At 36.2% G+C, this 15,310-nt stretch overlaps 1 protein-coding gene and 2 long non-coding RNA genes across 20 annotated transcripts in view; 1 reads left to right on the forward strand and 2 right to left on the reverse strand.

The window, feature by feature from the left end:
• The window catches only part of CCD1 (carotenoid cleavage dioxygenase 1), a 103,379-nt gene extending 95,815 nt beyond the window's left edge, over window positions 1-7,564 (reverse strand). For 12 of the 18 annotated variants that reach the window (XR_014329647.1, XR_014329654.1, XR_014329652.1 and 9 more), the window contains exon 1: window positions 7,108-7,417. Coding sequence is in view for 4 of the 18 variants with exons in the window: in XM_082869103.1 (XP_082725229.1) it covers window positions 7,108-7,338 (231 nt within the window). In the remaining 14 variants the exon portion in view is untranslated. Of the gene's footprint in view, window positions 1-7,107 lie in introns of all 18 variants that reach the window. The other 6 variants (XR_014329648.1, XR_014329650.1, XM_082869104.1 and 3 more) reach the window with 3 other exon arrangements.
• A 218-nt stretch (window positions 7,565-7,782) lies between these two features.
• LOC114267978 (uncharacterized) lies at window positions 7,783-11,808 on the forward strand. Its single transcript, XR_003631099.2, has 2 exons — window positions 7,783-7,914; window positions 11,660-11,808. It is a non-coding gene; the product is annotated as an uncharacterized LOC114267978 (long non-coding RNA).
• A 502-nt stretch (window positions 11,809-12,310) lies between these two features.
• LOC114267982 (uncharacterized) lies at window positions 12,311-14,523 on the reverse strand. The gene is made up of 2 exons (XR_014329662.1): window positions 12,836-14,523; window positions 12,311-12,748 (listed from the first exon to the last, which is right to left on the reverse strand). It is a non-coding gene; the product is annotated as an uncharacterized LOC114267982 (long non-coding RNA).
• Between the last annotated feature and the right edge of the window lie 787 nt (window positions 14,524-15,310).

Below are 15,310 nucleotides of genomic sequence, written 5' to 3' on the forward strand. Positions count from 1 at the left end.
GGTAATTTGGCCCACTTTTTTGATCAACACCAGCATATAGTTTCAAAGAGATAACTATATTATATAATTTTTTCTATTTTAAAAATTTTTCCACCGTCCAAACCTTTTTTTTTTTATCTTATATATATAAAAAATTGGATGGAACTCACGTGGGTGCTACTTTTTCTTTTTCTTCTTTCCACAGCCCAACTTTTCCTTGAACCTCAATTTTTTATTATTAAAAATAAAAAAAAAATAAAAAAAAAAATTTCATTCCATCTAATTTTTCTGCTCAGTCTTGTACCTTCAAGCCATTCGGATTTGCACAATACACTCATTTTATTTCTATCGGGATTTCGCCCTGATCACAATTTTACACCAAAAAAAAAAAAAAAAAAAAAAAAAAAAAAACAACAACAACAACAACAAACCCAAACAACCACATCCACAGGCGGGATTTTTCTTCTCTACTCTGCCGCCGGTCTCTTCTTCTTGCCTCCATCCTGAGCGGCCCTTGCCGGTGCTGCCTCCGTGTTTTCCACGCCGCCCAGCACGTTCACTCCCCCATACTCCTCCACTGCAGCATATGGCGGACCTCCAAATCGAAACATCACGGTGGCCTTCCGCTTCAGCTCCTTGTTTTCTGCCTTTAGCACACTTATCTCTGCTCGCGCATCCTTATACATGCGTTGGAGCAGAGCCAGCTGGGAGTTTAACTGTTGCACCTCATTTGTCCTGCTCTGCAGCCGGTGCGACAAGTTTGTGACCGCAGTCATGGTTTCCACACATGACTTCAGAGTATACTGATTGGCCTCAATATCAGTTTGCACCGCCATTTTTTGCTCCACCGACCGCATCGGAAAGTTCAACGGAGCAAACACAGAGGTGTTTGGTTGAGGTTCACTGGCCACCGCACCAGTTCTCTCTCTTGTTGACTCATTGAGGTCGGGAAAGAGAGTGAGTAGACCACGGGATGAAGAGGCCATATTCTGGGTAGCTGAACGGGAAGAAGAGGCCATGTTTTTTGGGTTGCTGAGTGTTTCCGAGAAGGGTTGGATACAGAGTATTTACAGATTGTTTCAGAATGACAAGTTCAGAGGTTTCAGTCTGGTTTGGTTTCCTCCGCCTCCGCATTGGTTTATATTGACACTGACGACGCGGCCGACACGCCGCTCTGTCGCTCACGTGCCTCGCCGCGTCTCCGGCTCACCTTTTGATGGCTCGACGCTTTCTGTCGGGCACGACTTTTGATGAAGTGGGCGCGCCTTTTGAGGGCGCAACTTTTGATGGCACGCCTTTTTATGGATTGGACACGCATTTTGATGGCACGCTTTTTTATGGATTGGGCACGCCTTTTGATGGCACGCCTTTTTGAAAAATTGGGCACACCTTTTGAGGGTGCGACTTTTTAAGGGTCCGACAAGACTCTATAAACTGTCCCGACATTTGATACCGGTTAGCTTTTTCAAGGGTCCGACAAGACTCTGTAAACTGTCCCGAAATAGATTCCGGTTAGTTTCTACAAGGGTCCGACAAGACTCTGTAAACTGTCCCGACATTGATTCCGGTTAGTTTCTACAAGGGTCCGACAAGACTCCGTAAACTGTCTGCTACAACGGTCCGACATGACCCCGTAAACTGTCTTCTACAACGGTCCGACATGACCCCATAAACTGTCTTCTACAACGGTCCGACATGACCCCATAAACTGTCTTCTACAACGGTCCGACATGACCCCATAAACTGTCTTCTACATCGGTCTTCTACAACGGTCTGACACGACCATACAGTGTCTCCTATCCTCTTTTATTTTTTATGTATTTTCTTGTTTTGTTACTCTCTCCAAACTCAAGTTGGTTAGTTCCTATCCCCCTTGAGTTTGCGGGGGGCTGTTAAAACCTATCACCTACTTCACCCACTAAACCTAACCCACTACACCACTACCACCTCACCTACTCCACTAAACCTAACCCACTACACCACTACCACCTCACCTACTCCACTAAACCCACTACACCACTACCACCTCCACTTCACCTACTCCACCTACCACCTCCACTTTACCTACTCCATCTACCACCTACTACCACCTACTCTTCTATATATAGGAATCATTGTAGCATTCAATAATTCAACAATTACAAACATCAATCAATAATACAATTCTCTTTTTCTCTTTATACATTAAATTTCTACAGTTTTCATATTTTAAAATCATGTTTTGAAAGAAAGAAGGAAAGGTTTTCAAAAGATTTTAAAAGAACTAGGTTCAAGAAATTTGATCTTTCAAGTTTAGGATTTGATTATGTTTTGGTGTTTTGATCTGTAAAGCAATCATATTTCTATGTTTTCTATTAAATTTATGTGTTTTTAAGTCAAGTTACATGAGCCCTAGCCTAAGAGAATGGAAGAAACAAGCTTCAAAGTCGCAGAATTTTCGAACAAGTCTTTCTTTCCCAAAACCGCACGTGCGGCAGGAAGCCCCGCACGTGCAGCCTGCTTTCCCAAAACAAAGCTCTGAGACTGCATAAAAGGCACATGCGCCCGCACGTGCCCTGACCATCCCGTACGTGCGGAAATGCCCTGCTTTGCATGCATTTTTGTTTTGCAACCCTCTTTCACCTAGGACACTTCTTACATCCATTTGACAATTAGTTAGGGTTTGATTTGGTTGAAAGCAATGCTAAAACACTTGAAAGAATTTAAGGAAACACGTTTAACGGTTTGTTATGTTTGAACATGTAAGTCGTAAGCTAGATTAAGTACTTCAATGTCTTAACTAACACTTGACTTTAAGGGTTTAAATACTAAACAACTTGAATATGAACTAGGAAGCATTAAGCCACTTAGAACACTTTAATTAATCTAGAGCCTTAGAAGCTAACTAAGTAATTAGAAATCTTAATCAAGTTTGGAAAGAAGTTAGAAACACTTAACTAAGTAATTAGACAACCGATTTGTTATGTGTACACATATGAGTTAGGGATTTCAATGCTTTGCTCTTATTTTGTAGGTAAAGCTCTGAAGAAGTTAGACCCTCGTTCTTAGAGCCATTTGTGAGTAGTATAGTAAAGTTTTATTTCTTAAAATTATGATTCAAAATGCAAACGTATGGTACTTTTATGAAAACTAAGATATTATTTTGCTATGAATGAACATCATATACTCTTGTAGCATGTATTAAGATCACTTCTTGGAACAAGTTCATTATTAGAAATCAAGCCAATGAGCTCTAGCTAACCGAGCTCTTTGCCACCTGTTGTGACAAGTTATTCGCAAAGTCTTGGAATGTTCATCGCTATGTATATGCATGCAATTTAAGCTTTGTTTATCATGTACAAATTATATTATGTTTGAAATGAGCTTGTGCTTAATTTTAATAAAGTTTATCGATATTCATTCATCTATCACTATTCACTGGGCAATGGCTCACCCCTCTGCCTTATATATATGTAGGTAGCGAAGAGTTCAAGTTTGAGGAGAAGATAATTAGAAGCCGGTCTTGTGTGGTTGTACTGATTTGCAGAATTAAGACATGTATTGTAATATGTTTATTATTTATGTCTTGTAATAATGTAATGTAATGGCTATAAAAAGAATTAATGCTTTCATTTCATATAGTTATGCACTGCTCTAAATGAATGTTGTAAATGGACTCAATACAACTGACAATGGCTTCCGCATGCTATAAAAGAAATTTTGCCCCAGTTATATTAAGAGTCCGTCTTGCTTTTGTTTTGTTAGGCCTTCGGTAGTTGAGGACTATTGGCCGATCACTACACCATCCTGTTTGGGGCGGGTTGGGGTTGTGACACCAAAATCCCCTATTACTTTCATAGAAGGTCTGAAATCATATCTTAGCCAAAATCTTTTGGCACCTCTGGCATTATGCTACTTGAGTCTCCAGCAATGTGCATTCGTTCCCACAGACAACAGGTCTCAGGAGTGAGGAAGTGTAGGTACCCGCAATCCATTCCAACCCGTCAAGGAGTGAAAGGACTATTGTGGATCCAAACCAAGGATAACTGTTTGACAACACCCTATCCTACTCTTCATTCTTCTTACGGAGGTAACACGCAACCCAAGTTTTTTAATTTCTAAGGATTTGGACATCATGCTTGGAATTGCCCTTCTCCTAAGATCTAAGAAGCATGGACATACAACACAGACATGCCGACACTCCAATTTTTAAAAAACACAGGGCACGACACGTGAAATGTAATATAACACTTATTTTATAAATTTATATTATTTTTTTATTTTATTATTGCATCCTAAGTTATTTAGTTTAAACTTATAATTAGTTTCATGCATGTCTAATCAGCGGACATGTGTTTAAGCAATAGACACAAGTGTCCAAAGAGTGTTCGGATCCATAAAAAAAAATTAAAATAGGACACATTTTGACGAGTATAGGACACGTGTCACGAAATGTCCAACGAGTGTCGGTGTCTGACATGGACACTATACGGATACGCCAACTTCTTAGAAGTGTCTCTGCTTTTTAGCCTAAGATTAATGTGCCTGCCTATTAAGTCAGTCGTTGTAGAGGATGATAACATCCTTGAACAAGTAACAAAATCTGAGTACTTGAAGATTGATATGCAAGTTGCTGATTTTGTCGACCCTGAGTCCGATGATGACCTCCTTGATGATGTGATTGGCGTTTTTGGACTTTTATCGGATTTTGTTTAGCTTTTAAACATGACCCAATATATACACCTAAGAAGCACGAACACTTCTAAGAAGGTGACGTATCCGTGTCATGTCCATATCGGACACCAACACTCTTTCGACACTTCCCCAACACGTGTCCGACACTCTTCAAAACGTGTCCTATTTTTTAATATTTTTTAAAGATCCGGACACTCTTTGGACACTTAAATATACATGTCTATCGATTAGACACATGAAACTAATTATAAGTTTGAACAAAACAACTTAAGATATAATAAAACAAAAATCATATAAATTTATAGGAATTAGTGTCATATTGCATTTTTTATTATCTTTGAATATATATTCATATATATAACATATAATAAATATATAAAATTATATATTTCATGCATCCTCCCCCCCCCCCGGTGTTATGTCCTATATTTTTTAAAATTTAGCCTGTCGGCATGTCCATATCGTGTCGTGTCGTGTGTCCATACTTATATACAAATTTTATACCTAAGTTGATATGGAGATTTTTTTTCTCTATTTGAATGTATTTAATTTTCTCTACTTTACTAAAATTACTAAAATTAATTATGGCAACAGGTTCAAAAAGAGTTTCGATCGAGGTAGACTAACAATGGGGTGCGATGGGCTGTGTAGAGCCAGAGGTTTGAGAGGGGGAGGACCAACGATCGACGATAGAGGCTTCAACAATGACTTGTGATGGCTGCAATTACAAGTTCAGACCAACCTTGCTCTAATACCATGTGAGATTGGAGAGAGAACAAAAATTAAACTTCCATTACATAACAAGACTAGTTAACTCTAATCAAATAGGAAACCCTAATGACTAATGAATGACAAAACTACTCTTCCGTAAAATCTCCAGCTTAGTTTAACTAATTTTGCAATCTCCAACATGAAATATGCTTCCCATGAATCTTGGCACAAAGCACTCTGATTTAGCCACTTGTCCTCTCTTTTGCAACTATTGAACTGATTATTGACCAAGAATAATGGTATTAGCTTTTTGGAGTAGCTGATTAAATTACTTTTTCCATCATGGTTTATCTTATCACTTCTCATGCTATGTCATCCTAATCATTTTATAATTAAAGTTGGTTGATCAACTTTACAAAGCTTCTCTGTGTCACATTTTTGTTGTACTTTAAGTTCTGACTCAACCAATTTAGTCCCTTCTTGAGGATAACTCGAATCTTCTCTCATTCTAATCAGTTGAATTGTCTTTCCACTCGTTGAAACTTAACCTACCAACTTATCTGGTTATTTGTAGGAACTTGGCCGAATTCATTTGGCACATGCTTTCGGTTTAACCTTACTCCATGTTAAATAATAATTTAACCACAAAAAAAAAAAAAGCAAAGCCAAATAATCTCCTCTTTCTCACTCATCAAAATGTACTCCCAACCAAATGTTGTGTAAACTACTAATGCAGAGCAAACACACAAACTTTTTTCATTTTATAAGAATAAATCAAAAGCATATCAATGAGGATTCAAAAAAAAAAAAAAAAAAATTCAACAAAACCCATATTCAGAGTATTAAGACAAATAAATTAATTAAGAAAAATGTAAATGGCAGTGGATAGTCATTAGTCTCAACATATGTGTAAAAATATGTATAAAGTGTATGGAAAGTGTACAAATATATGCACAAGTGCATGGAAATATATTTTTTTTTAAAAAGTGCATTGGGATTTTAACTATTTTCCAACCTTAAAAACAACTCAGTTAGCATAACCCCTTAATTAATAGTTAATCATATTAAAGATACTGCGTGACGGCTGACACTGATTCTCCATAGCTGGCAGTCATTTAGTCCCTTGTGAATTTCACCGATTTGATCGTGATACAAATCTGTAATCATACCTAGGGCTACTATAACATCAATACAATTGCGAGTGGCATTCGAAATTACAACCTTTACAAATCAACTAATAACAAATATGAGAATAATTACATCAAACTCAACAATTATAGTCTAATAACATTAATACATAATTACTACAAGCCTAACAACCACCACAACAAAGAGACCAAAATGAAAGGAAATAAACAACTCAATATAGAGGAAGAAATAATCAATAGCTGCAATTAGAAGGATTGAGTCCTGATTCAATCAATTAATTAGACAATTCTGATGTCGTGGAAATAATAGACCTTAATACATAACTAATCGAAGATTGGCAAGATTTGGTTTCAAGTTTTTTTTGATTTTTTCTACTAAAAGACAAATTTTTTGCAAAACAAAAAAATCAAATTCAAACAAAATATCACATCCAACTCCATAATCATTTCACTTTTTCCCTCACAAATATCACATCCAACCACGAAAAAAAAAAAAACCCAAATCTTTCCAAAAGCCAAAAAAAATTTATCTAATAATATCCGATAAAAACCCAATTTCCAAACACCCAAATAATAAGAATAATTTTAGACTCACCGGAAGGTAACCTTGAATGGTGAGGTCCTTGCAAGGAGGAGTCTCGTCGTGAACGGGACCGAAATTACCGGCGAGGTAGTGGTGAGGCTGTGAAGTATCGTACATTAGCTTCACAATCAGCTTCTCCAACCAGTCGATCACTGTGGAAGTGAGTCCTTTGTTTGGCTTGGGCTTCACCACCACCACTCCTCCCTCCATCCTCTCCTCCTCCACTTCCTCCTTCTTCCCCATTTCTTTCTGCCTCTCTATTTCTCTCCTCTCTCCCTCTCTATATGTGTATATATGCGCTACCTGTTCGTCTGTAATAGGGTATCTAAATGTAAAAATGTATGGACAGATATGAGTTGATCCGTCTAGTTTTTTTTTGTCGTGTAGTGCGGACAAGCCGGAGTAGTCCAGTAAGTGTGCATTATCTTTTGTTTATTGGTGGCACAGCCTGCCACGTATTTCTCTTTTTTATCAAAATGTTAGCTACTATATGGTTTATTAAAGGAGGTTGTCGGAGATCCTATCCTTGCACGCCATGCTTGCATGCATCTTTATAACGGCTGAGATCAGTCGTATAACGGCTGAGATCAGTCGTTACACATTCAACGATTGAGATTAAAAAAATAAAAATAAAAATTTTGATTATGCTCGCCTAAAACAAAATACATCGTTGGTTTCAAATTTTCATAGGAAAACACACACGAATTCAACACACACTCAGTGGTTCTTGTCCGAACCCACTCTAGACGGCGACCCAATACCGGCGATGACCCAGTCTACCCAGTCTCCACGCCGTTGCAAGGACCGACGACGCCACAGGTCAGTTCCCCTTTGTCTCTGTAAATCAGAGATTTGCCAAATGCAGAAATTAATGTATATGAAGATATATATATACATTATCAATTCAAATATCTTCAAAATCTTATCTGTATTTGAAGATGTTAATCAGTTTCAGTATTTGAAGATATATATATACATTATCTGTATTTGAAGATTTTAATTAGTTTCAAAATCTATTTAATCAGTTTCAGTTTGTATTTTGTGTTTAGTTGCAGAATGGGGTTTTGCAAAATTCTGTGTTTTTCCATTTTGTATTTGAAGATATATATATATATGTATATATATATATATATTACTTTTAATGGACCAATGTGTTAATTTATTTTGTCTTAAACCACAGATTTTGAAGATTACTCTATTTACTTTAAAAATCCACAGATTTTGAAATCGCAGATTTTACTTTTAATTCAACATCTATGTTAATGAAATAGAGTATTTAATCAAAATTTTATTTAATCAATAGGGCATTTAATTATGTATTTAATCAAAATGCTGTTGATATTTTTTAAAAAAAAAACTTTTTAAAACCACCCCCACATGATTCATGAAATTGATTTTTTAATAATTTTTGTAACAAGATCTTCAAATTAAAAGTAAATATGTTGAATTAAAAGTAAGTAACACAGATTTTGAAGATTACTCTATGTAATCAGTTTCACTCTATTTAATCAGTTTCAGTATTTAATTAGAGGTTTGCCAAATGATTTTTGTAACATAATTTATTTAATCAGTCATGTGAACAGATAAGGTTTTATTGGAATGTGATGAATTTTTTAGAAATCAATTTAGAAATCAATTTGTCTCTGTCTCTGTCTCTGTTTAGAAATCAATTTAGTTCTTTGATGATATTTAGTTTAGAATGTGATGATGTTTAGAAATCAATTCAATCTTAGTTTAGAAGTCAATTAAAGATATTTAGTTCTCATTTCTTATTTCTTTATCCAAGTGTGACAGTGGGTTCTTTGATGATAGTGCAGATATTGTGTTTATTGATGTAGCTAAGATTTTATTTATGTAGCTAAGATTTTATTTATATGGGTTTTCAGTTGCATTTTCATATGGATATGGAACCTGAGAATGATTGTGCTTGGAAATCAAAACAGGGAATGACATTCCATTCTGAACAGTGTGTGTATGATTTTTATAATACATATAGAGGCAGAACGGGGTTTAGCATAAGAAAGGATTTTTGTAGGAAGAACAAGGTCACTAACCAACTTATTTGTAGACTTTTGGTTTACAACAAGGAGAGATTTCGGAAGGGTGACAAACGAGACCCATTGTCAAAAAACCCTAGAGCCAAAACTAGGACCGGTTGTAAGGCTCGACTTTATGTCAAATTAGATGAGGGTACTGGGAAATATGTTGTGACTGATTTCAAAAAAAAACACAACCATGATCTTGTATCACCCGAGTGTGCCCACATGTTACCGTAAAAAAGAAAGATATCGACTACACAAGCAATTCAGTTAGATTTGGCGACACAATCTGGTCTTCGTTTAGGCCAGTCTTTTGAACTCATGGGTAGGGAAGCTGGTGGGAGGCAATGTCTTGGGTTTACAAAATTAGATTCTAAAAATTATTTGAGAACCAAAGACAACAAAGTTTAGCACATGGAGAAATAGGCAATGTATTGCAATACTTTAAAGAAAAATCTTTGCAGAATCCTTCCTTCTTTTATGCTTTCCAGTTAGATAATGAAGAGCAAATAACGAATATGTTTTAGGCCGATGCACAAATGATCATGGATTATGCCCAATTTGGTGATGTTGTCACTTTTGATACTACTTACAAGTTAAACAAAGAACATAGACCCTTCGCGTCTTTTGTGGGCTTCAACCATCATAGGGAAACAGTTATATTTGGTGCAGCATTGTTGTATGATGAGACCGCCGAATCGTTTGTATGGTTGTTTCAAAATTTTCTAGAGGCTATGTCAGGAAAGGCACCAAAAACTTTGTTCACTGATCAAGATGCTGCAATGGCCAAAGCCATACCCATTGTTATGCCTGACACAACTCACCGATTGTGTACTTGGCATTTGATGCAAAATGCATTAAAACATGTTAACTGTTTGTTCCAAGATAAGGGGGTGAAGGGTGTACGAAATAAATTCTTCTTTGACATTGAAGATGCAAATCAATGGAAGTTAGAATGGGCGGAAATGCTTGATAAATATGATGCGCATGAAAACCATTGGTTGAAATTGACTTTTACAGGTAAAGAAAAATGGGGCTGGCCTTACGTTAGATCAGCAGGGGCTGCGGGAATGAGTACCACACAACTCAGTAAATCTTTTAATGCTTTTTTGAAGGATTACATTCGTTCTGATTTTAACTTGAATGAATTCTTCATGCATTTCAAAAGGGTACTTTACGAGAAACGATACAAGGAGTTAGAAGCAGGATATGCCTTGTGCCAAAGGTTGCCAAAGGTGAAAGCGATGATAAGAATGTTAATTCAAATGGGTAATGTCTACACAAAAAAGATTTTTGAGGAATTTTAAAATGAGTACTTTCGATCCATTGAATCGGACATAGAAGCAGTTGAATATGGCGAGGCTAGTACCATTTACACAGTTGTTGATGTTGGTAACAAACATGCAAGGAAACTGAAGATGGAGAGGGATGGCTCTTTGGGTTGTACTTGTACAAAGTTTGAAAGGGAAGGAATCTTGTGTTGTCACTCATTGAAGGTTATTAGAGACATATTGAAGATGAAAGAGGTTCCTCCACAATACATTCTGAAGAGGTGGACCAAACAAGCAAGAGCCGAAACTGTGAAGGACATTAAGGGGAATGACATTCAAGTAGATGTGAAATTCCAACAAGCCTCGCGGTATAAGACATTGATGACCGCATTTAGAGCACTAGCAAGTAGAGCTGCTGAAACTGAAAAAACTTATGATTTTTGTATTGTACATCTTGCTACATTAGGTGCAAATGTTGAAGGCAAGTTAAGTGCTCATTTTGGTGTTGGAAATGAAGTAATTAATGATGATGACACCGAAAGCGTTGAAGTGGATTGCGAAGATGTGAATCATGTTGTGCAACCAAAATGATTGATGAAAAAGATGGCGACTAGTAAGGGCAAAAGGAGGGTCAAAGGTGGGTTCGAAGCGGCATTGGTAGCGAACTCCAAAAAAAAATCCCGTGCTAACAGTTTAGCTTCATCACAATCTATTGCAAGTCCAACAGTTTCACCTTTTCCATTATCTGTTGGAGGAGATATCTATGTTCGGCAACATGTTCCTCCTCTTCAACCTCTTCCTCCCATTCATCCTCTTCCTCCATCTTTGGCCATGGGTGGTAATTCTATTCCTCCACCATTGATGTATCCCACATATCATGTAAGTGTTAGTACAATTTAGGTGTTCATTTGTTTGTGGATATAATATGTGACTCAAACCATGATATATGACATTGTTGTAGGCGAACAATTTGCGGGAGATGTATGTACTGCAAAATTCTTTGCCAAATCCAATGCCTCAGCGGTATTCTTCTCAACCAACATTCCAGTCGCTACTTCAAGGTTCATGTGGATATGACATTGGGTTTCGATATTCTCAAGAATCAAACAGTCCAATGTGTAGTCAGGATCGTCCTCTCTGTATTTTTATTTTGTAGTTGATGAAAATTGTAGCTATTTCATTTTATAAATTTGTATGTCAAGTATGTATGTAGTTGCTGAAAATTTTGTAAAATTCTATGTTTTTCCATTTTAGGCTATGGACAAGCTGAAAGACAAGCAACATGATCCTGAAATTCACCTACAAAGTGAAGTCATAGCAGCTCAATGTGAAGCAGAAAGACAAGCAAACTGTGTTTTCAAATTGTGAAGTAATGTGTTAATGGCTTGTATGTTAATGGCTTATATGTGTGGACCAATGTGTTAATTTTGATGGACCAATGTGAGCATAACATGTTGAATCTTGCCAAATGTTAATGGGTTGTATGCTAATGATGTTAATTGACAGTTGATGTTAATGGCTTTTTCATTTGTTATAAAATTTATTCCAGGTTTTTCATTTTTGTTCTGTGCTGTGCTGCTGCCCAAGTTTTTCATTTTTTTTAATTATGATTTCTGGTGTCCATGTTTGTATTGGTTCTGGTATGCTGGTTTTGGATTGGTGTAAATGGTATGTTAATGATGAATGCACAGAAGTTAATAAAACATTATGGTATGCTGGTTTGTATTGGTTCTGATATATTGGTTCTGGATTGATGGAAATGGTATGCTAATGATAGAACAACTGGAGCTAACTACCACATGAACATGATCTGCCATATATTGCTGCTGCCATACTTAGCATTACAAACATGATCTGCTTCATTATTCATTCCAAAATTCCATCATTCATTCATTCATTCCAAAATTCCAAAATTCCATCATTCATTCCAAAGTTAAGGCCACAATTCATTCCGAAATTCCAAAATTCCATCATTCATTCCATCATTCAGGGAAATAGATAATACATAATTCATTCCATAGTTACATCATAAGGTACAACCCAAAATGCTACAAATTTCCATTCAGTTTCCCAAAATACAATAAAGTACACAAGTTACATCATAAGGTGCAAAATGGTGGAAAATACAATGAAGTACACCATCGCTTTGATATTCCTTTCCATCCTTTGAAGCCTTCGACCATAGTCCATTTCCATGTAATCAAGCCTCGTCCTTACATCGTTAAAGTCTTCTACTGTTATACCATCACAAGCTGTATAGTTCGAACGTGTTCTAGACGTAATGTCTTCATCATCTTCATCCACGAACTTGAAGTAATTGCAATGGGAAGTGGGAGTGTTACTCTGCAATGCATGAGAATAAGTTAGTCGAATAAGACAAATATTAATGTGACTAATAAAGGAAGAAAATAGCTAGAATTACAAACTTACATATCTTAATGGGCAAACAAAGAACAAACGCCATTCATTTCCATTCTCATTGGTTTTTACAATACGTATGGCAGCGGTTCTTCCACAATAGCACAGCCTCGATTGTAATCTTATGTTGCTAATGTTAGAAGAAGAAGCCATTTTTTAAATCTGCATACATGAGAAGAAGAAGAAGCCATGGTTTTAAAGCCATTTCTTATTATCTCATCTCCCCACTCTATATTGCAATTGTATTGTTGTAATTTTCTGCTTCTTATGTAATACTTGGCTTAATTTTCGTTGTTTTTTAAGTTTGGCATTGGAGGGTCTCTTCACTTAAATCACTTTTGTGGTTGATACATTCATTTACTATCCTCATTGTATATGCACGACAATCTTTTTCAGTATTTGTGATCTTGTTAACTAATTCAAAAATAGTAGAGGGAGAGAGTGTGGAACAATTGCTAAGTTCTTGAACAACCTTAGTATAAGGATCTTCTACTCAAACAAAATTCTGGAATATAAGAAAAGAACTTAGTATAATTACCTCTATGGAATTCTGGAATCAAACAGAATTCTGGAATAAATTTCTATGTTACAGTTCAATGTGAGCCTGAATGCATGCACAGAACACTGAATGCAGTTGCTATATTAGAACACTGAATGCATAAGTTATTGTGATAAGTGGAATTTTTTTAGGTTGCCTATTATGCCAATCAGCAAAATCACACAAGCTAAAGAGGATGGATCATAAAATTTAATGTCCTCCCTCCCTTTTCATGTCTTCCAAACAAGCAGTGTTTTTGAAAATTTAGAATACAAATATAAAAATGTTTCCTAAAAAGTAGTGTTTTTGTGGACAAATTGCATCCATTCATTTTTTCCATTTTTGAGAACAGAAAACTAAAATGAAGTCCAACACCCTCTATTTCCAAATTGCTAGCTCTTTCTCATGGCCAAAATAGAACAAAAAAATTAAAATGCAGTGAAGGTTGTTGATTGAATGGCATTATGCTTGAACTTTGCACATTCAATCAACAACAATATATCTGAACCAATACTAATTTTGAAAGCCCTAAATTTAGGGATTTCACATTACGGATTTCAGCAGAACCAACAATAAATTAGAACCTGAGATTTCACATTTAGGGATTTCACAACAATATATCAGAACCAATACTGATTTTGAAAGCCCTAAATTTCACATTAGGGATTTCACATTCAGTCAACAACAATATATCAGAACCAATACTGAAATTATCAACAACAATATGCACAGTGAAAGCCCTAATTTTTGTCACAGTGAAAGCCTTAAATTTCACAGTGAAATCCCTAATTTTGAAATTTCAATCTCATCACACAACCCTAAGGAGATAATTTCAGAGTTTCATTCATAGGAAAAACAGGTACTGTGCCTCTAATTTCACAGTGCAGGAGTTTCGAAATTGGTCCAAAACAAAAACAGAGTTTTCAAATTGGTCCAAAACAGAGTTTTGATCTAATTCACAGTGCAGGAGTTTCGAATACAAACCTGGGGAACAAATTTCTTCGCTCAGCCAATGCCATCTGGGGGACTGGTCGTTGTCGGTGCCGTCTAGGGGACTGCTCGCCAGGGAGGGTCGGTTTAGTGGAGGAGGACAACTTCGTGCGAGGCTGAGTGAAATATAGCTGAGTGATATAACTAGCAACGGGGCGGGATTTTGAATGAAATTTCAATTTTTTTTTTTTTTAATCTCAGTCGTTGGATGTGCAACGGCTGATCTCAACCGTTGCAAGGACGCACGCAAGTATACTCTTGCAAGGAGAGGATCTGCACTCAGGTTGTCGGGCTTGAACCGGAGAGCTGAGAGATAAAGTTTGTTAACTCGTTTTTTAATGGAAAAATTATTATGTAGTCCTATGTAGGGGATTTATTTTCCTTTTAATCTCAATATATTTTTAATAGATTAATAGGTCCACAGTTTTTTAAGTTTTATATCCAGAGGTCCCGTTTTTTATTTTCGTATTTTGTAAATGACTGTATTACCTTTTATTTTGAGATCTATATATACGTGAAAAATCAAATTTTTGCTTTGTTCAAAAAAGAAATCAAATCTTCGTCTTTGCGATCTCGATTTCTCTTCGTTATGGCGATCTTATTGTGTTGTGTGGTCGATCTCATTGTGCTGTGAAGTGGATCTGGTTGTGCGATCTGAATCTCTGTGTACAGGCGATCTCTGCGTACATTCTCTCTCTCTCTCTCTCTCTCTCTCTCTCTCTCTCTCTTCGTGTATCTGATTTGTATCTGTCAATACATATATGTATGTGTATGTATGTATCTGTCGATACATACATATACATATATATATATCTCTGTGTGTGTATATGGTTTGTATCTGTCGATACATATATGTATGTATATATAGATAAGCAAATTTGTGTGATATCTGGTTTGTGTTTGGTAATGTTATTTTAGTTCTTTGTTTTGTGATAAATTTGTTTGTTTGATATTTATTT

The sequence above is a fragment of the Camellia sinensis genome, chromosome 5 (assembly GCF_055761805.1).
Source record: "Camellia sinensis isolate YWXY chromosome 5, ASM5576180v1, whole genome shotgun sequence".
Lineage (NCBI taxonomy): Eukaryota > Viridiplantae > Streptophyta > Magnoliopsida > Ericales > Theaceae > Camellia > Camellia sinensis.